The sequence below is a fragment of the Centropristis striata genome, chromosome 9 (genome assembly GCF_030273125.1).
Source record: "Centropristis striata isolate RG_2023a ecotype Rhode Island chromosome 9, C.striata_1.0, whole genome shotgun sequence".
NCBI lineage: Eukaryota > Metazoa > Chordata > Actinopteri > Perciformes > Serranidae > Centropristis > Centropristis striata.
Genome location: NC_081525.1, coordinates 18,542,609 through 18,566,741, shown reverse-complemented (window position 1 = coordinate 18,566,741; position 24,133 = coordinate 18,542,609). Strand labels below are relative to the sequence as shown.

The 24,133-nt window shown below is 38.8% G+C and overlaps 1 protein-coding gene across 3 annotated transcripts; it reads right to left on the bottom strand.

Annotated features, from left to right (window-relative positions):
- Positions 1-2,412: 2,412 nt before the first annotated feature.
- On the bottom strand, positions 2,413-23,466 carry cpeb2 (cytoplasmic polyadenylation element binding protein 2). Of its 3 annotated transcripts, XM_059340680.1 has the most exons (11): positions 22,054-23,466; positions 18,950-19,219; positions 14,516-14,606; positions 12,255-12,305; positions 8,573-8,596; positions 6,823-6,996; positions 6,391-6,480; positions 5,534-5,652; positions 5,314-5,428; positions 4,489-4,670; positions 2,413-4,193 (listed from the first exon to the last, which is right to left on the bottom strand). In XM_059340680.1, the coding sequence occupies exons 1-11, from the start codon at positions 23,014-23,016 to the stop codon at positions 3,966-3,968; spliced, it is 2,307 nt and encodes a 768-aa protein (XP_059196663.1). In that variant the 5' UTR covers positions 23,017-23,466; the 3' UTR covers positions 2,413-3,965. The 3 variants fall into 3 exon arrangements, with proteins under 3 accessions (XP_059196663.1, XP_059196665.1, XP_059196666.1); XM_059340682.1 differs by lacking the exon at positions 12,255-12,305; XM_059340683.1 differs by lacking the exons at positions 8,573-8,596; positions 12,255-12,305.
- Between the last annotated feature and the right edge of the window lie 667 nt (positions 23,467-24,133).

The window sequence follows — 24,133 nt, the reverse complement described above, 5'->3', positions numbered from 1 at the left end:
TTTTACTTTTTTTTTTTTTTTTTTTAATTACGTTTTTTCCTAAATGCATGCAGCAGCAGCAGTCATGTTGTGTCCAAACAGAATGGGTCTTTATTCAGGAAGTGAAAGAAAAAAAAAAGATTGTAATCAACACCCCATTTAAATACAAAACCAACAAAAATAAAAATAAACATGATATTCATTTTGCATATCAAAGAACCATTCAGTAATAATTACAATCCAAACACCTCATAAACCACTTTTGTGAATCTATACACAAACTCTGATTTAGAAATTACTCACTTTAACAATAAAATTACAAATATTTAGCTTTAAAAATAATAAAAATCAAAATAATATCTTAGCAATTAGCATCTTAATTATATATATAGTGAATTTCCACATAAAAATACAAAATAATACCAAGAACATTTAAATATGAAAAAAATTATTCCAAGAACTCTGCTACTATTAAATGAAATAAAATGTGGGATAAAACAAGATGAAATGAAATAGAAATATGCATGAAAAAGTCTCTCCTTTTGTTAGCAAAACACTATCCAAAATAACTACAATCATTTACATCAGTACAAAGATATCTGGATTTAAAAATAGTTGCAATGAAAAAACGGGGTTTATTTTTTCTGACAGTAAAAAATGACACTGTGGATCAGAAATCTGCAAAATATGCAATGAAAAAAATAAATCTGCATTTAAAAAGGTTTACACTGTAGTTCTTACTTTTTTTTTATACAAACATTAGAAACAGTATTGCACATCACAACACAGATTCGAGGTTAGTCAGCCTTTCAAAATGTGTTATATTCAAGTTTCAGAGCATCTACGAGGACAGGCAGCTGGGGCCTCGATGCAACAGGGGAGAATCTCAAGTGTCTTCCAAGAATATAATAAAACCTTCATGTTTCCATCCTTCAAATGAAATGTGTCATGTGTATCAAAATAAGAGTATCTCAAAAACTTTGATGTTGTTACTAATGACATGGTTCTTTGTCTGTGAACACAACTTTTGGACAGAATTAGAACTGGGAAGGGGGGGGGGGATAAATTGTATAATAGTCCTATTTAAATAGAAAAATACAATCAAAATCAAATAGGTTTTTTTTTGTCTACAAAAATAGTGAAATAAATATGATTTTTACAAAAACAAAGACACGTACAGAACAAAGTAACAGTGTTCAACATAGAAAATAGAACCTCACAAAAACAGCACGAGTCAAGTGTTACAGGTGACGATATTTAAACATGTTCATGAGAACTAAAGCCACGGAGGACGGCGGGAGCTCCTTCTTTAACTTTTTAACCTCGATCACGTCAGATTTCCCCTCCCCCCCGTCCTCACAACATCCAGACTACATTAGAATATATTAGAAAATATTGGATTCCTTCTCTACTCATACAGAACATAGATAACTTAAGACCACGGCTTCACGCTACATCTTAAATAAGTAATCATGAAAAAATAAAAATTTAATAAATCATCTGTAGAATTATAAATAGGTGGAGGTTTCAGAGGATCCACATCTGCACTGAAATCACTTAAGGATGTGGATAAGAAATAAAATGAGCCGGGGATATAGAAAAGTAGTGCATAATATATATTATAAAAACACGTTGAAGGGCCAGTGATGGGTAAGTAGTTGATACAAACAAATTAAATTACACGACTCGACTTGGAGCCTCAGTTTCATTACGGTTTTGTAACAGTACACACTTGACGCCTGAACACCGATACCGAGGAGCACACAGCGGGGCGTGGGAAACAGAAACCACGACGACACGAGAGCGACACACTTGTACAGTACCAAACGGACGACTGGGCCACCATCCTCACAGAAAGATTGTCCCTAAATTGTTTTTTTTAAAGAGTAATTCACGGGGTCAAAGGTGGAAATCAAACAGACAAACAACACAAACAAGGAGAGGAGCGTTTCATGAGTCTCAGCACGCCAAGAGACCATCGTCCTGGTTGAAAAAGCTTTATCTGTCAGTAACTGAGCCGAAGATACAGCTTGTCGTTACAAAATACAGTCATGGAAAAGATTATTAGATCATTGTTTTCTTCAATTTCTTGTTCATCTAATGCCTGGTACAACTTAAGGTACATTGAGGTACAAGCTCATTAGGGTTTAATTTAAGAGCTGATATCTAGACATTTTTCATGGTTTTCTTGATAAAGATTTTGGTTATTATCAAGAAAACCATGGAAAATGTCTAGATAACAGCATTAAAATGAACAAGAAATTGAAGAAAACAATGGTCTAATAATTTTTTCCATGAATGTATGTAGATTAGAGAAGTGATCATGTTCTGAGGATCCCCTTCTATCAGTTAAAAAGAGTTTTTTTTTGTAACCTTAACTCTATTTTCCCATGTTTTTGTGATGAAGTGACTCATGAGGACAACAATTTTTTCAAAATTTCAAAATTTGTTGTCCCGATTAGTCACTTAACACAAAAATACAGGTGCATCTCAATATATTAGTATTTTTCTATGATATTCTAATTCATTGAGATGCACCTGTACATGTGAAATGCAAAAATACCAAAAGTGTTTTGTTTGCATTTGGTCTTCCATGGCGTTGCAATATCAGATTGACCTTTGGAACCACACAAAGACGCGGGATAGGAAGGGTGAAGGCAGAGTCATTGTGATGTTTAAATTCTCCTCTACAGAATTAAACTAGAGCCTCAGTCTACGGTAAAAACAGTCACACGGCACAGGGACGACACAAACACAAACCACTGAACACCACTCTGCTTCTCAACAGGAGTTTTTTTTTTGCCATACAAGCCACCATGTCACAAAAAGATGGCGTCCACTAAGTCTACAGTAGAACCAATATCACTTTTTGTATTGTTAAGTATGTAAACGGATCAAACAACAGATAAACATCAATGCATGCAAGTTTAAATATGTTTTTTTTTTTAGTTATTTAGCTTTGTCTGATTTTTTCCTCTTAGGCATCTGTAATAGATGGTCATGCTACTCACTATAGAAATGTATGTCTTTAATTATGATTTCAGTGGTTTGTTTTTTGTTTTTATCTTAGTGTTTATTTTTCTCACATCTATCCTGCATGCTAGTTGTGTAGCTACGCCTATTGTCATAACATGCACTTTCCATGGCAATGGGGGCCATTAGTGGTTGAGTGCATACTGCATTTCGTTTTACATGTTTCTGGTTTATAAATGCCATTAAATATAATACCTACACATCTATTCATATATATGTATATATAGCAGCAAAGCTTCTAAAATAGCTTGTTAAGTATAAATGTTGAATACAGTTAGCAGAAACCAGATTTAGTATTTTGAGGTATCACTCTATGGGTCAGTATGAGCGCAGAAATAACCCTATCATCTTTTTTTTGTTAATAAACTTCTCTAACAAGAAGAAAGAGCCCATGGCAACGTTAAAAAACAACCGTTTGTTTTGCGGCAGAAAATGTGTCAATTTTTATGCATCCTATCTTTTTGCTACCTTTGGTTAATGACCTGGGGCAGGCGTCAACATTAGAGATCAAGGTTTTCCCAGAAACAAGTGTGCACTACACGCACTGTTGGGGTGGCTAGCAGCAGACAAACAGACAGACAAGCTGCCCCCATGCAAAAACATTCCCGTATCTACTTTAAATCTCACATACAAAAATAATAATAATAAAAAAACCTACAAAAATCAATCTCTTTTTAAATCTCCTCTTAGAAAAGATGAAAGTACCACAAAAGAGTTGTAGAGTTGTCAGAGCCTGAGATGTGAGGGGGGTTTTGGTGAAAAACTGAGGCTTGTGGTGTTTGGCTGCTACAAAAGATATATAGATATATATAGTATATACTGTATAGTGTTACGTACTGGATTATACTGATAGCTTGGGAGAGCAGGAGAGGCAGAGGGATGTTCTTTTTCCTGTTAGCCACTGTTTCCATTCCCTTCCCTCTGACTGTGTCACCTTGGCTGCGCTCGCATCTCTAATTCCAGCGGAAGTGGATCTGGCGAGGCCGGTCGGCTCCCTCTTTCACCAGCGGCTTGTGGAACTCTCGTCCGGCGCGGGAGTGGATGTTGGCCCAGCAGAACTCGCAGTAGTACTGCAGACAGGTGACGTTAGCGCAGAAAAATGGAGCAAATTTCCCTCCGCAGCGTGCGCCTTGACACTCGTCACATAACTGATCATCTAGGACGTAGGGCTTTACCTCCACCTGCACACACAGGGAAGAGAAGACATGGAAAGTGCATTAATACATACGGTTAAAAAAAAAAAAATGTGTGTGCTCATTAAAATCCAAGGCTTACAGCTGCAGAAACTGGGCAGGAAGCTAATTCAATCAGCCCTAATAAGCTTTTGCTCACCATAGCAACAAGCTGCTGCTTGTCACACACACACACACAAACACACACTGGCATTCACAAATGGTGTGAATGACACATCCTAATGATGGCTGAGTCAGACACACTCGAAAATATGTGAATGTGTTATTGAAGGGGAGGCTGTACCCGCTTGTCAATGTCTCCGTGCTGCAGCTGGACGAATCTGGCGCTGATGGCAGCGATGTAACTCTGCTGATTGGAGAAAGCCACTCGTCCCGCCCCCTTGGGGTACTTCAGCTCCGGGTCGGTGTCGATGCCTGCGTAGCAGACTCCGCCGTAGAGACGATCCATAATCATAGCCAACTCAACTAGTCAGAGAGGGAAAAGCTGTCAGACTAGTTGTAGATGGGAATCATGATCTCAGATGCTCATGTCACACCCATCAAGCATCAAATGACCTATAATGCAATGATATCTGAATATTGAGTCATAAAAAAATATAAAGGTTTGAATAAAATAAATGTCATTTTAGAAAAATATTGATTTTTTTTGTATACAGAGAAAAATAAATATTGATTTTTCAAGTATACAGAGAAAAAATAAAAATAGATTTAAAAAAAGAACAGAGATATACAGAATTTTATTTATATTTCTTATTTCTTTATATATTTAATTTATTTCCCTTTATTTTGTAAATGTACTTATTTATTCTTTTATTTATTACTCTTTTCATTTCCAACATTTAAAAAATAAATAAAAAAGGAGCATGCATGAGAAACAATAATACTAGGAATGATAATTACAGGAGAGAGGAGAAAAATAAGACAAAAAAAAAAAAATTCTACATTTACTTTCTTATTATTTTCAGATTAATTCTTCTTCACGTCACTCCTATAACTCAGTATATGTTGACATCTGCCAGGGCTGCACAAGTTTAAATCTGAAGCACTTCCTTAACAGAAAACTGATATGAAATTGCAAAAAAAACCAAAACAAAGCATGTGTAATTACTTGCTCTCAGGGGGCGAGGGACGCCTCCCACAAAGATGGTTTTGCGGGGATCTAGGGGCTGAGATCCGTCCATCACAAAATCACTGTCGCTCAGGTTCCATGGTCGAATTTGCACCTAGGGTCAAATATTACTGTCAGTCAGTCCACTCTCTTTATTCAGAAATAAAATGTTTTGAACAACAACACTGTGTTCAGTGTGAGCTTGTGCTGTTGGACTCACTGGTTTGTCCTTGATAGTGGGGCTGGAGACACACAGGTAGAGCTTCCCATCCTCCTCCATGCAGGCTTCAATCAGAGCCTGCACCGAGCTCTCCTCCTGGAACAGCAGGAAGGCGTATCCTAGGAAACACACATCCACAGCGTCAGTGGTGCATTACAAACACAGAAAAAAAAGACATACCGGTATGTATGACAAATAATGCTTTAATTAGCTACGTTTCCATTAGGGTTAAGAGTGGCCGCTGGGAAAGTTTCAGGCCACGCCCTCTCAAATGGATGCTCACTCAGTGTGCCTCCATTACAAAAAAAGGCCCCAGAGGGATTCACGAGACTCCGGAGGTGACTTATGGTTTCCGATCGTCGTGTAATCGCTTAGCAATAGTTTAGACTGTGACGTCACATACGCAACGGATTTAACACGGGAGATGCACCAAACGTACACAATAACAACCTCTTCGTCGCTCCACCTATCGTTTGCTCTGCTCATTGTTGTTTTCTTCTGCTGCTCCATCTTCTTCTTGATAATAAAATTATTGTTTTGACTATTCGCTACTACGTCGCTTTTAAAAATGGCGCGTGTTGTTGTGGCGTTGAGTACTACCTAATATTCCGCTTTGTGTTCTATCCAATCAGCAACCAGGCTTTTTTCAAGGGAGAAAAATGTCCCTGCTCTTCCACATGGCCAAAAACTGACCAGTCAAACGGCCCCTAGGAGCGTCTCAAATTCAAATTAGGGGCTTTTCGGCGAGGGAAAAGCACAAATATTATTAGCTTCATAGCTTCACAGCATCCTGTTCCCATGTTAATAAGGTTTAGAAGCCATAAATGTATGCTTAAAACAAAAGCTTTTTTCAGTACCTTTAGGTGGAAAGTAGGATTTGCTCTCTGCTTTGTGTGGCCAGTCCACCACCAGGTGACCGAAGCGACGGAAGCTTGAGGTTATTTCATCTTAGGGAAACAACAGACAGATGAGAAAAAAGGTTGATGGTTGATGGTTGATGGAATAAAATCAATCAATCAATCAATCAAACTTTGTTTGTATAGCACTTTTCATATAAAAGAAATGTAACACAAAGTGCTTCACATAAAAAAGAAAAAAAGGAAAAAAACCCCATAAAAACAAGCAAACACTCTCCGCCCATCCCCAACCCTCCACCCCAACACCCACAGCTCAACCCCAATTCTCCACCCCTGACCCTCCATCAAACCCATTCCATTATAAACAAAGCACAAACTGAGGAAGCGCCAGCGGTATAATGCACCACTGAAAAGCTGTGTTATGATCCTCACCTTCGTCTATGTCAGGGGGCAAACCTCCCACAAACACCTTACGGGAGAAGCGTTCGATGCGTTCCCCGTTTTGGTGGGGGTAACAGTTGGGGGAGCCATGGACTCCTGGGACGCCCTGGTTGCCGTGGCCATCATCGAGGAGATTGTCATCAATAGGGAAGAGGGAGGAGCGACCTGGTGGAGAAAAAAAAGGCAGTTTGGGCTACAGCAAGTGTCAAGCATTCAAACAAACACACACAAGCAGAAACACAAATCACAAACATGTATGTGAACTGATCTGCCTCTTTTTTATACAATCTGTGATGCATTATTATGCAGAGTGGTTGTGAGGCAGAGCACCAGCTTAAAGTCAGGATTATGTACAATGTAGTTGTTTTTTGACATGTGAGCTCCACTCTGAGCGGTGTGGCAGATGAGGCAGGTGTGGAAAGGCAGGCTGTGTGCGACAAAGCTGTTAATAACATCGCTGAGCAGTATGGAAGCCCAAAGTGTTTGATATTAGATATATAAATGAGTGATGACTCTGGGGTTCCATAAAGTAAAAGAGGCAAAACTGCAGCTGTCTTGTTTCAGATAAACCAAACCTGAAACCCTTGACATCATGCATGCCTGGATACTAAAACAATATAATCACAAAGCATTTAAGTTATGTTTCTTGACAGCAAACACTAATTTTGTGCGCCAAATTTCCAACAATTGCATAATACGAATAATACTACCGTGGCCCTGAGAGCTCACAGCGCTGCAATTTAAGAAAACACAGGCAAATACACAAAACACAAGCTAATTGAGAAAACATCTTCAACAATTTAACAACACAAGCGCAGCATTTAGAAAACGCGCTGCGAAGACCAAAACACAACACAATAAGAAAAAGCGCTGCAAATAGACCACAACACAACAGAAGTGTTTCCAGAGGACAGTTAAAAGTGATGCACACGTCTGGACACGCTTGTGATATTATCACTTTTTTTCAAGATAATGATAATTTCAATGTTATAACAATCATATTGTGCTAACATTAGCGGCCGCTCAATAGCATTCTAACGTTAGTGGCTATTTGATAGCATGCTAACGTTAGCCAGTGATCGATGGGGTGCTAGCGTTAGCGGGCTGGCAAGACCAAGACCAACTCCATGCCATTGAGAGAGACCAAATAAAACATGTAATTATTATATTATTTATTCATTTAATTAATTTGTTTAACTGCAGTGTGATTGATATGGCTAACGCTATATATCACGTTATAACCTATTTTATACAGTCTATGGTTATAACGTGAAATTATCATTATCTTGAAATAACGTGATAATTTAACGTTATAACGTGAAATTGTCATTATAATGAAATAATATGACAATATCAAGCGTGTGACGTGTCCAGACGTGTGGATCCCTTTTGAGAGACCTCTGAAAACTCTTCTGTTGTGGTCTATTTGCAGTCCTTTTTCTTATTGTGTTGTGGTCTCTGCAGCGCTTGTGTTGTCAAATTGATGAAGATGTTTCTCAATTTGCTTGTGTTTTGTGTATTTGCCTGTGTTTCTTTTACAGTTGCAGCGCTGTGAGCTCTCAGGGCCACCATAAATAACACTCCAAAAAAAAAAAAAGTCTTCCTGAATGTACAACACAAATTTAATTTGAAAGACTGCCTCCAGCCTTGAGGCTTCAGTTTTGTATCCATTCAAGCAGTAAAGCATGCCACAAGAGAATAAGCCACAAGAAAAGGACACGCTGTAGAAAGTTGAGTTTACCTCGGCGTCTCCCATAGCTCCTGGCTGCATGTAGAAAAGTACAGAGTAAAGTTTCAGCTGTGCGCACATTCTCAAAGGATATATGTAACCTCTAATCTGCAGAGTTATCTCATGACCTCTTTATACAACCATCAGTTTAGTCAGTGGCGAATAAAGCTGTCGATAACAACAAAGTGCACCAAACATGACTTGGTAATACTTTAAACAGCTTAGCTTACATCCTCCTGAGACCCAGAACAAGATTTATATGTTTCCTAGTTAAAAAAAATAATGATTCCACTGCTCTAAATACTCCTCAGACACTTAACTTTCCCTTTTCCATAATATGTGCCAGAGCTGATGGAAGCCATTTGGGAAACCAGAAAAATAAACTTCATGTAATATTCCAACTCCACATATGTTACATCACTAAAAAGCCCTGGATGTCCTCTGTCGGGGACAACGCGGCTCAGCAACATGCTCGGCCTCAGAGACGCGAGCCAAAAACTGCCTCCATCACAGGATGAAAACGAATAACTGATTGCTGGGTCTCAGGAGGAAATGGCAAATACCAGAGACAATAAAAAGCTTTGTTATTATTTGAAACAAGCTGTATGACCCACATTTGTATCCTGTAGAGACTGTTATAGAATATATTTATTTTTTGTCTGCAGGGCTACAATTACTCCAAACATTTACATTTTAATGAAAGGGTGTAACAAAGTTATTGTTGGTGCATTCAAAGTCGTCAGGTGACATAATATAAACACTAATCATTTGAGCACCATTAAAAAACATTAGTATGGTGAGACACTACAGGCAAAAAAAACATTTGTCTGTTTCATGCTGTATGTTTTGAGATTTTGGTTTATTTTAGTATACAGAGAATATATATATATATATATATATATATATATATATATATATATATATGATATGATATATAATGAATACATGTGAAAATGAAAACTGGAATTATTCCTTTATATTGTTACTTTTCATTATATTACCTATATATTATCTATATTAAAATAGATTATAATTCATTATTATAATCTATTTTCCTTCGTATTTTGTTATTTTGTAAAATTCCTTATTTATTCTTTTATTTATTCCTCTTTACATTTGCACATCTATTTTCTTATTCTATGACTAAGCTTATAGTTATTCTTTTATATATATATTTGTCTTTATATTTCTACATTTATTTTCTTATTATTTTCAGATTTATTCTTCTTCACAGCACTCCCACAACTAAACTTATGTCGACATCTGCCAAGGCTGCACAAGTTTAAATCTAAAGCACTTATTTAATAGAAAATTGTAGGGCCGGGACTCGATTAAAAAAATGTATCTAATTAATTAGAGGCTTTGTAATTAATTAATCAAAATTAATCACATTTTAATCGCATATAAATATTTTGACCTGAGAACAGTGAAAAAGTAATTTTTTTCACATGGATTTTTAGTATACCACTGAATAATGACTGAATACATAAGCTTAAGCAACAATAATATTGTTTATTTTTGTCCAACAGACCAGTGCAATTTTTGCCATCAAGTGTAGCAAAAGCATATTTAGACGCTAGCTGCTATATGTTTTGCATTGAGGTGATACTTGAGGCTCGATGTGCTGCGGTGATATGTGAATTCCTTGTTGCATAGCAACACAACCATGCTCTTATTGACGCTTCCATCCGTTCGTTTTTTGTAACAAAATGTCCCATCATCCACGGGGCCAACCAAAGCGTCTCATCAGCTTCTTCCTTCATGTTCACTGTGGTTTGTTGTTGTCTGAACTCATGAACGCTAGTTGGTGCTCCAGTATTACCGGTCCGCCTGAAACTCATCCAGTGAGAATCATTCCGCGGTGCAAAAATAAGTGCAATTAAAATGCGTCAATTTTTTTAACGCATTCATTTTTGTGTAATTAATTCATCTTAATTAACGCGTTAAAGCCCCGGCCCTAGAAAATTGCTATGAAATTGCAAAAGAAAAAAACAAAGCAAAAACATTTGTCTATTTCATGCTTTGGTATGTTTTGGGATTGGGTTATTTTTCTTCCCTAACACATCTTCTTTCAGACAAGTTTGAAGAAAACAAAACACATATTTATGACATGTTTATGTCTATTTTACTACACTTTGTCTATTTGTATCTGTTGATTGTGTATCACACTGACTAATACTAACATCATGTTCAATACAATTTTTAACACCACGGACGATATTATGTTCATTATCATGTGCATTATATCTGTATATTATATCCTGACATGTCATTTGAACTTTACTCACTTTACTCCATAGACACTTTATTTTTATATTATTATTTTTATATCGTATGTATTGTGATATTTATATGTGATACATTTGTGTTTTTGTAATGGGTTTGAAGTATTTTTGATAAGCATTTTTAAAAGCCTTTTATTTTCTCTCATACTCTGAGCCAGAAGCAATTACACATACCAAACATTCCAGTTTCATTCCTATCTATGGTTTTCTTTAAGGCTGTTGATCGCATTTTCTGATTTATGGAATGGTAAAAAAAAAAAATCTAAAAAACTTTGAATCAACAAAATGACCTTGACCTTGGCTTTATCCAATGTCCCGATTTCTGTTCTAGAAATTTGTGCACATAAGTAAGTGGGGAAGTTTCATGGTGATGTCTATTAGTTGAAGGTTTTACCCTATTCACCTGTAGTGTCTTCCCTTATTAAGAAAACATAAAAACCAGCAACAATTATGAGGTTTGAAGATGCTACACTCAAGGCAACATTACAAAAAGTGGCAGTTCATAAACATTTTGATGACATGACACTTTATGGAAATATACTGTATGGATTTGTTAAAAAACAGAACAGATGAAGAAATACTGATACACTGTTAGCCTTTGCTGTAATTTTTCCAGTAAAATACCTGAAAATGTCCAATAACCCTACCATAAAACATCTTTACAATTCGTTACTTTAATTTGCACAGCATTATGGGTAAATTGCAGATGTAAGTTACTGTAGAAATACAATAAAATGTCTAACAGTGTAGTTATTCTCTCATCTACACCAGAACAACAACACGCCACCGAGTGTGACCCTGTGATACCACCCCTGAGAGCGTCTAATGAGGCGTTATCACACACTTTTTATGCTTAATTTAATTTTTTGCATAAAAACAGCTGGATGGAACACTTGGTGTATTAATAAAAAGAAAATGCAACAAAGTGCAATGAACACAGACAGAATAACTCATAATAGAGGTGCATCTCAATAAATCAGAATATCACAGAAAAGTGTATTTATGTCAGTAATTCAATTCAAAAAGTGGAAATAACACATTATACAGATCCATTTCACACAGAATGAAACATTTCATGTCTTCATGTATTTAATTTCTTCTAATTATAATGATTATGGCTTACATACAATGAAGACCTAAAATTCAGTGTCTCAAAAATAATTGAATATTACAAAAGAAATGTTGGCCTCTGAAAAGTCTGTCCATCTATATGCACTCAATACTTGGTTGGAGCTATTTGACTTGAACTACTGGAAATGGACTTTTCCATGATATTCTAATATATTGAGAAGCACCTGTACACATGAAGCATGTGACTTTTTCTTCTGCTATTTTTGTGTAAAATGGATTCAAGTTTGCTCTACATTTGGATGGAAACCTGTTTACAGAGGTTGCTAAGAGATAATTACCATTGAGCATGAGTAGGCCGTCAGCCCCGGGGTTAGGGCATCCCACACGGCCTGACATGAGGAATAGAAACACACACACACACACACACACACACACACACACACAGATAGGGATGAGATAAAGAGCAGATGGAGAGGACAGGGCGAGGCCAGTGTGTGTACATGGGAGCGAGAACACACACACACGCACGCACACACACACACACACACACACACACACACACACACACACACACACACACACACACACACACACACACACACACACACACACACACACACACACACACACACACACACACACACACACACACACACACACACACACACACACACACACACACACACACACGGTGCCCGCCTGTGAATGTGTGTTCCAGCAGCCTTCTCACATGTCTGCAGAGAGCACTACAGTCAGCAGAGAGAACAAAGCTCTTCTTATCAGCAGAGACACCTTGAGTTGTTTTTACAAGGAAATGGGCAAAAAAAATCAAACACTTCCTTTGTTTTCATCGACAGTAAAACTGTAAGATAAGACTTTTGACAAAACAGATTTTTCCTTTTCAGATTTAAGAATATGAAAAGTTGTAACTTCTACACCAGCAACATGCAGTGATCTTATGACTGACTAAAGTTGAAATATTATAATTAAAAATGTGTTGTTTGGTCATTTTTAATCCTCTGACTCCCACAACACACCAGCAGATATGAACAGCTCGTCTTACTTAAAAAAAAAATCTTGATAATGATTTTGGTTAATATCAAGAAAACCATGGAAAATGGCTAGATATCAGCTCTTAAATTAAACTCTTATGATCTATTTTTGTTATTTTCATTATATTTGTCCAAACAGCTGTACCTTTAGTTGTACCAGGCATTAAAACTAACAATAAATTGAAGAAAACAAGGGTGATATAATGTTTTTTTCCATGACTGTATATAGTTCAGTTTGTACAGCATGTGGATCCCCCATTGTTCTAGTGTTGTTAACACTTGGCAGTTGAAAAAATATATTCAATTTTTAACTGAAATTGACATTTTTTATTTCCTATTTCTAGCCATGTTTGTGCAGATGTTTGTAAATAATAATAAACTGTTCTAGACTGCGTTTATGCCTGGTGTGGGTGTGTAATGCTGTCTGCTCAGTGTCTTTTCTGATCTCACCACTTGGTGGCACCAAAGTCAGAAATGCTGAATTTCTAGCTTTAATCGTTAAATAGCACCAGTAAGTTTAATTCAAAAAACAAAAAAAAGCTAAAAAATATACTTTTTCCAAACATATTGACTATAACCTTTGGTTTGCTTCATTGTGGAGCTTCAAGTCAGAATACTGTCCACTCTTGTGTCAGCCATGGCACTGCTATAAATGGCAGAGCCCACCCTCACAAGCCCTCCCTCTCCGTCTCCTCTCTTGGCTGTCATACACAGTGTGTGAAAGTGTGATCACATCTAAAATTAGTCTCGATCCCCTTCTCTCTGCTGTGCACACTGGCCCATGTCCTCTCCATCTGCTCTGGCAGGAAAAACAAGAAACTCTCCCGAGAAAGGAGGGCACAGGTTGAGTCCTGATTTTAGCGGGGTCATAATGGAGACTACGCAAACAAGGATTTGGGTGTTTTATGTCTATGCCAACAAAAAAAGGTTTGACTTTGTACCAATGTTGTTATTCTGGCCCGTTTTATAAAGTGAAAGTGTAGCCGCCTGTGAGGCTGTAAATGAGCTACAAGCAGCCGTCTCCAGGAGAGAAGGGTAAGAGCGGAGCAGTTATTTGACACTGCTCCTCTGATGTCCAGCAGCTGAGCACAGGAGGCCAGGCCAGTGTCACACTACAGTACATTCTCTGCTTGCTGCTGCCAAACCAGGAGGAGTAATTAAAAAACCCTGGGCTATTTATACATCTTTTAGTTTAAAAATGACAAGTCATGTGTGATATTGCACACGCTGGAAAACATCTGGGGCTTATTATTAGAGATATTCGCAGCAAAGTAAAGTACCATCATTTTCGCTCCTTCACTCCTTACTCAGATCTGTGTGCTGCCCAGGTTAAGTAGCAACAGGATCAGAGCTGGAAGGTCATGTAAATGTGCAGCTGGTGGCAGAAGTATTAAGCTCTCAGCGGGGAGAAAATAAGCTAGAGTGTGGAAAAACAACACAGCTCTGGGAGTGACGTGGCCTGTCACTCTGCTCTGCTCCTCGCCGAACACGATCGCCTCCCTTTGACCCAACCCCAAACGCAGATAGAAACTGAAAGGCTGTCTTACCTTTCATCGGATCCTGCTCGGCTCGCATGATGTCGATCAGAGAGCTCTCCAGGGAGTGCATGTTCAGACTGTCGTACATTCTGGTGCGGTCCTGTACAAAACACAGGTGACAGGTTTTAAATCAGTCAGAAGTGACAAAACATAAGCAAGTCGTGGTGCGCGTTCTCACATTTCTAACACACTTTTGTGATTTGGATTATGAGGAATAAAGCCTCTGAAGCGGGGGTATTTGGCTTAACATGTAAGAGATTTAAGAGAGTGAGAAGCTCACGTTTGGATTAACATTCTTTCCATATTTATTCACTTCAGGGGTCTGAAGGTATGGTTGTGATCGGCCTATAGGACAGATTCCCCAGAAACTCTGGACTTGTTCCAAGAGACAGACGGAGAGAGAATGGAAACCAAAAGCAGGAGTGGCATTCAGAGCTGAGATGGAGGTTATGAGCTCATCAGTGAGATAGTTCACTTTAATGACCAAGTATGACAAACTCATATGGTAATATTCTGGTGACTAGCCTATCCTACCTGACCACACCCAGCACAGTGCAGGATAAAGGTCAACTCTTCATACTTTGATAGTGACACATTGTAGGCTGCTTTTTCCTGGCTTGTCAGTTGAGTAGAATAGTGGCCGTAATTCATAAAACAGAAAATGAAGAGTGTTTTAAAATGGCCTAGAATTACAGCTAAAATTTTCTTTTAAATGACAGTTTGCTAGGCAAGGGTTATAATCTAGAGACTTTACATCTTCATTATTGTTTACAGTTTGCAAGGCTGGGGTAGATGCATGCCCAAAACTAAAGCCAACATTTCTGGTCGGAAGGAGAAACACGCCTACTTTTAAACGTTATACTTGGAATACTTAAAATTTGAAAAAGATAACATCAAGGAGTTTAATGTTTTATGTTTTAGCCCCCGAAGAGGCATGAGGTTAGTTTTCACAGTAATCTTGCATATTTTAGTGTGTTTTGTGTTTTAATGAGTTTTGGATCAAATTAAACCTGTTTGATATAGTAAGCTAGTTTTGTTCAAATGAATACTCTTGTATTTGTTTGTTTTATAATAATTGTTATTGCAACTTTCAGTTTGCAAACTGTAGCTTTATCCAACTTAATTCTCAGCTCATTGGTTTATTCACATATGGCCGCAGAACTGAACGCTCGGCTGTGTTTCAGTTCAGTGAGTACTGATACCATTCATAGATAAAATTAAAAAAAATACAAATATATTAAAAAAAGTTCCACGTGATCGACCAAATTCTTAACGACCATCAATCCATCATCAATTAATTATTCCCATCCCTAGTGCACAAATAACGCAATGCCAACTTTTTCATGAAGGTTGACGGAATGAAAGAGTGTGATTAATATCATTCTCGGTCTATCAAGTCTGCTGCATGTAAACAGGTATATTAATGGGTTATTCCTTTTCAATAGCCATGTAAACAACTTATTGTGGGATATTGTATTTTTTGGAAGATGAGGAGTGGACTGCAGAGGTCTGTTAATGTCACTGTTTAACTTTTTTTCTTATTTTCAGACTTGTAGTATTTTATCACTTCAGGCAATTTATTAGACTGGAGCCAGAACATGCTTTATATAACATTTTCCCACATATTCAGCAGTAGTCCCTGTAGACAGTCTTTATTGTGTAAAAAAAAAAAGAGTTCTTCTTCAAAGCCACCAGTAAGAACTGGATGTGTGACAAAAATACTTTTCTTCTCTATTATTTTGGGTTGTTAGGAAATTGTAAAACACGGAAAAGTTACACATACGGCTATTGAAAAAATCATGGTGTTCAGTGGATAATCTCTTGAACTTCAAGAATATTGTGTTTTAGAGCAATTAATATGCATTATGGTTGAAAATGCCTGTACAAAGGTAAGAAATGACACATTTACCAGCGTTACTACTTTCTCTCTCCTCTTTTCCTCCGTTTACCTCTGAGTGATGCCTAAAACATGACACAGCACATGTGTCACTGACTGCCAAACATTAAGCAGAAAGGAAGGAAGGAAAAGACTTGGAATCTTAAAAATTCAGGGTCTGACACTGTTTATGGAAATTAACAATCCATGGAGTCAGGCCTGTTTCCTGGAATAGTAAGCGTTGTACTTCTTGGCACTGATATCACTAATAATTTGAGCTCATAGCAACAGTAATAGCATTTGGTGACACCATTATTTAGGTGATATCATTATTCTAGTCCCAGTGAGTCACAGTAATGAATATCTACTCTGTCAGCAGTCATTAAAATGCAACATTATTCTTATAATTAATGTATGTATTCAATACAGGGGGACACTACCACGACATACATTTAATTTATTATCCATCCATTGCAGTTTCAAGGCTTTTACTGTGCCCTTAAGATAAAAGACTGCATTATAAACTGTCCCTTGTGATACAGTCTCCTTTCATGAAGAATTATACTGTTCAGTACAGTAACACATAATCACTGCAGATTTTCTAAACAGTGAAAGCCTTTTACATACAGCCTCACCAGGCTCCTAGGGCAGATTTTACATGAGAATAAAAACCTCATTATAGTCTAACTAACAACACTAAAAATGTAGTTATTACAATTTTATACTATGGATAAATTAAACATACAGTCATGGAAAAAATGATTAGACCAATAATAACCAAAACCAAAATAATTATCAAGAAAACCATGGAAAATTGATAGATATCAGATCTTAAATTAAACTCTTATGAGCTATTTTTGATGTTATCATTATATTTGTCCAAATAAATGTACCTTTAGTTGCACCATTAAAATGAACAAGAAATTGAAGAAAACAAGGATGGTCTAATATTTTTTTCCATGACTGTAGATTTCAGTCAATATTGTTGCATTGTAAGATCCAGCTCAATGAGTACATAACTACTAAATACTGTTCCTTGTCCAAATAATCCCAATTGCTACTGGTCGTCCATTACGAGTTAGTGCTGTACTGTTTGCATCCCATGAACATGCAATGTAAAATGATTTACTGATATATAATTTTAGCTAACTTCTGGTTTACTGCATTCAGTACATAGATTAAATGCACAAACACCACATTAACCACAAAGAGACGTTAGCCCCTTTCATTGTGCGGTCCCGCAAATGTCCCGCTATATTGCTGGAAAGATCTGTGCCGGCTTTTGATTCTGCGAAGGCTTGATATTGCAGTCTCGCGTCGCGGAACGAGGTGGGAGGATAGTGGGAGGAGAGGATAGTACGAGCAGCAGCAGAGCTGGGCAGTAGCACTGCTAGCGCAGTGCTAATAACCTGCACAGTTATCTCTGTAGCAGTAGAGTATGTATGTGCTGCAGCAGGATGTGTTCACTTAGCAACCTCTGTTTGTTTACAACAAGCACTGGACAATTAGCGATGCTGGTTTGTTTACGATCAGCGGCTGTGCACAGTTAGCGATGGCGGTCGCAGTTGCTGTGCAGCTGCTGTGCAACTGCTGAACAGTGATTAGTTGATTGTCAGACCAAATGGGAGGTGTGTGTTGGACGTCATGTGCAACGTCAAAGGTCCCGATTCGACTGATGGCCCGTTCATAGTGGCTTCCAACAGCCCCACCAATTTTCCGCCTCTGTTACTACCTCTGGAGGCGGAAAATTGGTGGGATCATTTGATCCCGGCATCCCACTTCGGGCGCGTTCATAGTGGAGGTGAAACGTTACAGAGCCGTAAATGTCCCGGCATGAAACGGCATTATGAAAGGGGCTAATGATACTATGCATTGCATGCCACCTATACCGGCAACACCTGGCTGCTGGCTATGTGTATGTACAGAAGACAACCTTGCAGCACGTGAAGACCTCTCTCACACACCTCTAGCAGTAGAAAACACTTTGTGCATAAACATAACATGGAATAATAACGTTAACCTGTAGTTCCTTTAGGTGTGAACAGAAAGAGCTTCATCAGTCTTGCTGCCTGAACATGATCTCACCTACAAGACACTGGTTTCCTTTAATGATTTCAGCCCAGCCCCCACTTTGTTACACCTTTAGTAAAACCTGCAGAGCATGTCAGTTCCAACTCCTCCCATCTGATTGAAATGCTAACTATGCTGGCTCTTTTATGGTAATTTACATCAATACACTGCTATGCGTGTCTGAAGAGTCTCTTTCTTTCAGTTTCTAGACTGATAAAAATAATTATTATTCCCTTTTAGTGCCTATTTCATCAAAGGATCTCAACTGAAACACTCTTATACACACACTAACACACACCTCTTCATCACTCCCTTTGTCCAATCTCTGATTGAAATGATTGGGTATGCCTCTGTTACCAGTTCCTTCCCACCTTTAAAGCAACTGATTCTCACACTATCACACAAATAAAATCCAACCACTCACAAACATACACACACCAGACAAATTAAACTCCAAAACCACCAACACAAATGCAGTAACAACCCAAAACACGTACCTGCAGGGGCAACAAAGTGTTGCTGTTGCTGTCTGTGCGAAACATGTTCTCCTCTATCCAGGACTTAGGCCCCATTGATCCACCAGAGCGTGGGAACTTGGGAGGAGCGATGATGTTGCTGGAGAAGGGCTTTTTGAGGGGTGAGACGTGACTCACTGAGCCAGGTACGCCCATGCCACTCCCTCTGCGGTGGTCCCGGCCCCAGGACATCCCCCCAGAGCCCCAGCCGTTCCCCTGGTGACTGCCCCAGGGAGACTGCTTCATCATGGGCTGCAAACACAGAAAGGACGGGTGTGGAAAAATGGTTAAAGTTTAAAAAAGGATGTGTGCATCTTTTTGCAGATTATTTCCATTTCATCCTATCATTTCTTTTCTCCCCGTCAGCCACAGCCTAGCTTGATCTGCTCCTGTAACGGGTGGGTAGATAAGAAGATTTAGGGCTTTAAGACTAATACTAAGTATCCCGTGTGCTGCGACACCGCCAGTGGAACACACTATCTCTCTACCTGGACCTTGTGTCCACTCTAAAGCATATCATACATCGAATCGCATTGTGCTTAATCTTGCGAGGACAATCAACTTTCTGTTTCTCACACACTCGGTACATAATGTGAACCTTTTCCTCTCTGTATCAACTGCAAACAGCTCTGGGGGTGCCAGATAGTGGTGTGCTTAAAACATAGCTTTTATTAACTTAAAGAAAGAATTACAAAAAAAAAGTCAAAGTCGCTGCACCATTTCCAAAGTCAAATTCAAGCACTTTTCAAGTATTATCAAGGTGCATTTTCAAGCTTTTCCATCACCTTACAGCTGTGGTTTCTCTTCTGCTTCACATCAAATTAGATGTTATAGGGGCTGGCATAAAGTGATATTTGATTTACTACCAATAGAATATCTAACACACAGATTTAAATTTAAGATGGATGATTTTTTTTATTTTTTTTAATCTGGGCACCCTTCTTTAGATATGCGGGTAAAAGACTCAAATATTAATGTAAAAAGGATGATAGATGATGAAATGAGGAAAACTGGCTAACTGATGTTTTTGGGTTATAAGGCAGGACATTCATTTACTTATAATTATTATTTATTATTATCTTTTTTTTTTTTATCTTTTGAAAAAACATAGCATTTTCTCTTGACATGGAAATTGAGATTGTTGTATTTTTTTTAAATGATTATTATTTTTTTATTACTCATCTTTCTTTCTAGATATGTATTTGCTACATCACCGTAAATTGTAATGGGACAGAGCATTTTCATTGTATTGTGTGTATCACATAACAAGTAGTAGGATATTTGGGGTTTTGGCCACAGTGTGTTAGTGTTTGTTGTTTGTGTCTATGTTTGAAAATGTAATAAAAATATTAATACAAGAAAAAGAGATGCTATAAATGCAATAAACAGTTATGGCAGGGTGATATATGCTATAATCTTCTATCATGATATATTCCATTTCATATCCTGATAACTATATATATATATATATACACACACACACACACACACTTCAATTCTCTCCCACGTAAAAATAACAATCAGAACATAAAGTGTCGTCCAAATAATGTAAATGTTGCTGTAAAGCAGTTTGGCCGCTGGCTTTTCGATGTCGTGATAGAAACGATATAAAACAATATAAACAACACACATTTTTATATTGTTTTGACGATAAATGTTGTCATATCACCCAGCCTTATAAACACTCAAGATTGTGTTTTGTGACAGCATTCTACAGAAGGGTGACATATTAAAACACAACATAGTATCATGTTTCAAAACTGTCGCCTGCTTCTTACTTGGCTTTCTAGCACCCATAGGAACCCTGAATAATGCAAATGCTGTTAAAGAAAATGGAAAACTGCTGGAGAGGTTGGTTTATAACCCTGACAGTAGAGCTGGGCCAAATAGAGAAAAAAATCAAATATCACAATGTTTTTAACAAAATATTTCACTTTTGATATTGCAATGCTAGTGTTTGGTTTAGTATTGGTGCCTTTACAAAATGTTAACACAAAGAGATTTTTTATAAATAATTATCAGTAATCTGTATATAATAACGAAGTGGGAAAAGATAAATAAAAGAACAGCCAGAACAGTCTTGAAAATAACAGAATATAACATAATTTTACTTTTATGCAGCCTTAAACACCAGGAAAGGACAACACTTATTGAAATATATTACTTTACTTGACAGACATGAATTATGTGAAAAGTAGCTGTTTTACTCTTGCACAAAAGAGCCATTGATTTCTTTTTAAAATGTGTTGATAATTTGGGTATGTGTATAATGATGGGATTGACTTTAGGGCTTAACTAAAAATATATTTACAAAACACTCAGAATCAAAGCGAAGGGTTATAGGTCAGAAGGACACCAATACCACTTTAAAGCACAGCAACTCACACACATGCTTGCAATGTGCATGTCACATGAGAAACCTGAGGCCACATCTACTAACACATAGGCCCTGAGACTACTGCATAATCTAAACCTTCATGTAAGCCTCTATTGCTGGTCTGTCCTCAGGGGTCCCCTTACTGTGGATAGACACTCAAACACACACCTCTAAGAAACTAGTTCCCTTCATTTCACTCCAAATAAGCATCCATTTACAACACCAAACCGTGCAAGCCTTTGTATTCCCACTGACGGAACCACAAGACAGGGATGGTCGAGCCATGTGACTGCATCCCACTGCCAGCTTCCACAGAGAACAAGAGCTAGATTCAGTGATGCTCCCTTGTCCCCTGTTCACCCCTCCTATCCTTTGCCCCAAGGCTAGTGACTTCAGCCTTCACAGAGAACATGACAAATGTATGATGAGTAAAAAAAGACAACTTATCTTTTAAAGAATGTATAATACACACATCGAAATATTAAGGCTATTTCTGCAGTGTCACAAGATGCTCACTTAGACATCCTAGTGGTGGCCTTTACATAACATTATGGGAATTTAACATCTTGATTCTCTCCTGTGGTGGGCCTGAGGCCTATTTTTGCCCATCAAAGGTGTGAATACTAGCTAACAGTGAGACAAATCAGATAGGAGAGCTTCTTTGCATACTGTGTCACCTTCATGTGATGTATGCTGTGTAGCTGCTCACCTGATGTTGGTTGTAGTTGTTCCTCTGCTGCAGGTAGGCGCCCTGCTGGGGATGCATCTGGGGGCTGACCGGGGACCTGCGACTCTGCGCCTGCTGAGGGACGTTTATCTGGGGCGAGAAAGGACCGCTGAAGCCCTGCACATTAATCCCGGCGCACGGATTAGCCGACACTGGCGAAAAACTCTGGAAGAAGGCCGGGTTGATGGAGGAGGGGATACCTGGGTAGAAGCTGTTGTCAGAGTCTGTGTTGGGCATCTGGTTAATGGCGTTCGCGTGGATGGGGTTGATGGAGTTGTGGGCGGGCGGGGGCGAGGAGCTGCTCTGGACGGACCACGGGGTGCCGAACCCGGGTATCGAAGGTGAAGACGAGCCTACGCTGGTGCTCTGCAGCTCCTGGGTGGGGAGGTTCGGGAAAGCGGCGCTGAGACCTCCGGACAACATGTTGCCGGTGCTGCTGCCGCTGCTGCTGCCATTGCCGTTATTTATGTGGTGGGTGATGGGGGAGTCCATTTGGAGCTTGTTTGGGTTTACAGAAGTGGGCGATGGCGACGCAGCATCGGCTTCAGCCTCTTCCACTGGAGAGCCGCAGGGGTCAGCTGCAGCGCTGTGCTCGGGCTGGGAGAAGGGCTGCCTCTGCGGCAGGTGACTGAAATGTCTCTGGGGTGGGGGCGACTCTGTGGGGCTAAACTCAGTGTGCTGACTTAACTGCTGATGTATTTTTCGGCTGTGCTGAAGGTCACAGATAGATTGCGTAGGGCAAAAATGATCTCGACTGAAATCGGGAAAAGCTATTTTCTGGTTCAGATGGTTATAATCCGGAGTGAATGAGCTCAGCTGGCCGTCGTGGTTGTTGGTTTGGTTCGGTTGCTTCCCGGGTTTGTTGACCGTGCTGCTGTTGCTGTCCTTTTCCTCGGTTGACGGGGGTAATTGCGTGGTTGTCACCCCCACAGGCTCATCCTGCATGTTTTGCTGATGCGCAGCAGCTGACAGGAACAGCAGGGACGCTGCGACGTCGTTGAAGGGCGAACCGGGACGCAGGAAACCGGCAGGACGAGGCGTAGTATCCGTCAGCCGGCTAAACGACACCGAATTCGACCCTTTAAACGACTCAAATATATAAATTTGAAAATATCTTTCTACCACCGTTTCTAAATGAGGTCTGTTTAACAGGAAAACGGCTGTGACTAGGCTGTTAGCTGAAGGCAGAGACAGAGAGGAGGGGGTCTGGCCTATGCAAATAGTCGGCTCGTTCTGGTCCTTCTCTCTGTTTTACTCGGTGATATTATCATGTATATGAAGACCGAGATATCTGGGCCTTAATGTAGGGTAGCCTAGCCTCAGCGGTCCATTCCTGTCCGACCGTGCTACCCCCTCCTCTGGTTACCGGCTGTGCTGCTGCTGCAGAGGATTAAAGATCCCAGTCTAAATCTACGTCACGACCGCATCACACCTCGGTGCGTCCGCCTCCAGGCTCCAGTCCGATCTGCAACGAGGACCGCATTGTTTACGTCATTTTTTCATTATTCATAAAGTGCAGTAGGCCTACACCCTCACCAGGCACCGGAAAGTAGCCTACAGTACAGAGAGTTAGACTGTGGGCCTAATCACAGAGAAACACGTCATTAATATTCCTACGAAGACGTAAGTGAGTCTGTTCATCAGTGATGAGTTTGTAATGACCCTTTAATATCCAATCCAATCCAATCCACTTTATTTATATAGCACAATTTTAGTAAACACAAGGTTTCCAAAGTGCTGCACAAACAATAAATAGATAACACAATACAAAGAGATGCAGAAAACAATAGAACAGTAAAATACAATGAGATAAAATAAATTAAAAATAGGATAAAAAATAAAATAAATAAAATGTCAAATGTACTGCCCGCACAAAATAAAATATGCCTGTATACAAATAAAAAAACAAAAACAAAACATAAAATCATAAAATCAACACTCTACGTGGTGTTAAAAGCCAACAAGAAGAGGTGGGTCATAAGATAGGCTGCAACATGACTCCAAAAAGTTGGGTAAAATAAAACAGACTGCATCAAATTCTGAATGAATATGTACATTTACA